Below are 818 nucleotides of genomic sequence, written 5' to 3'. Positions count from 1 at the left end.
GCCCAAAGAGGAAAGCCATCTCCAGCAGCGAGCGGCACAGCAAGTGCAGGACATAGGCATGCATCAGCCCGTCCTGCTTGATGCGGCGCCGGCCATCATGCTTCTCTCCACCCTCCGAGCTCTTCTCCTTCTCCACCTCGATTTCCTCAAAGATCATGGGGTCTTCTTCATTATCGTCCTCCGCCTCCTCGTAGTCCCGCCCGGCTCCCCGGCGCACCACTGGCATGCGTGCCTGTCGGGCTGCCGGTGCCCGGCGCCCCGAAGACTCGGGCATACGGGCGATGCGGTGCATGGCAAAGCCCAGGTACAGCACCGATGGCGTGGCCACCATGATGATCTGGAAGATCCAGAAGCGGACGTGGGAGAGCGGGGCGAAGGCGTCGTAGCAGACGTTCTCGCAGCCCGGCTGCTGTGTGTTGCAGACGAACTTGCTCTGCTCGTCGTAGTAGATGGACTCGCCCCCCACGGCCGTCAGCACGATGCGGAAGACGATGAGGACCGTCAGCCAGATCTTGCCCACGAAGGTCGAGTGGTTGTTGATCTCCTCCAGGAGCCGCGTCAGGAAACTCCAGCTCATCCTGGCCAGGCACTTTACTCAAATCCTGCAGGGAAGGGGCAGGGAAACAGGCACTGAGAAAAATCTGGGTGCACCTCACCAGACTACCCCAAACCACCAGCCACCACCCCAGCTCTGCCTCTCTCCGTCTCCCAGCACCAACATCCCTTCCCTTACCCGCAGGTCCATAAACACAGCCCTGCGCGGGCAGCCATCTCCCCAAAACTGCGTCCCCTGCCCAGCACCACCTCCCTGCATTCCC

At 62.0% G+C, this 818-nt stretch overlaps 1 protein-coding gene across 1 annotated transcript; it reads right to left on the bottom strand.

Moving 5' to 3' along the window:
* Positions 1 to 13: 13 nt before the first annotated feature.
* LOC104160233 (gap junction gamma-1 protein-like) lies at positions 14 to 582 on the bottom strand (the record flags this gene model as incomplete). The annotated part of the gene is made up of 1 exon (XM_009698320.1): positions 14 to 582. A coding segment is annotated over exon 1 (564 nt), but the record flags the coding sequence as incomplete, so codon positions are not given.
* Between the last annotated feature and the right edge of the window lie 236 nt (positions 583 to 818).

Source organism: Cariama cristata, unplaced genomic scaffold (genome assembly GCF_000690535.1).
Source record: "Cariama cristata isolate BGI_N322 unplaced genomic scaffold, ASM69053v1 scaffold25024, whole genome shotgun sequence".
NCBI classification, from domain to species: Eukaryota; Metazoa; Chordata; class Aves; order Cariamiformes; family Cariamidae; genus Cariama; species Cariama cristata.
Note: the sequence above shows the minus strand (reverse complement) of the source record. Positions and strands in the feature narration are given on the sequence as shown.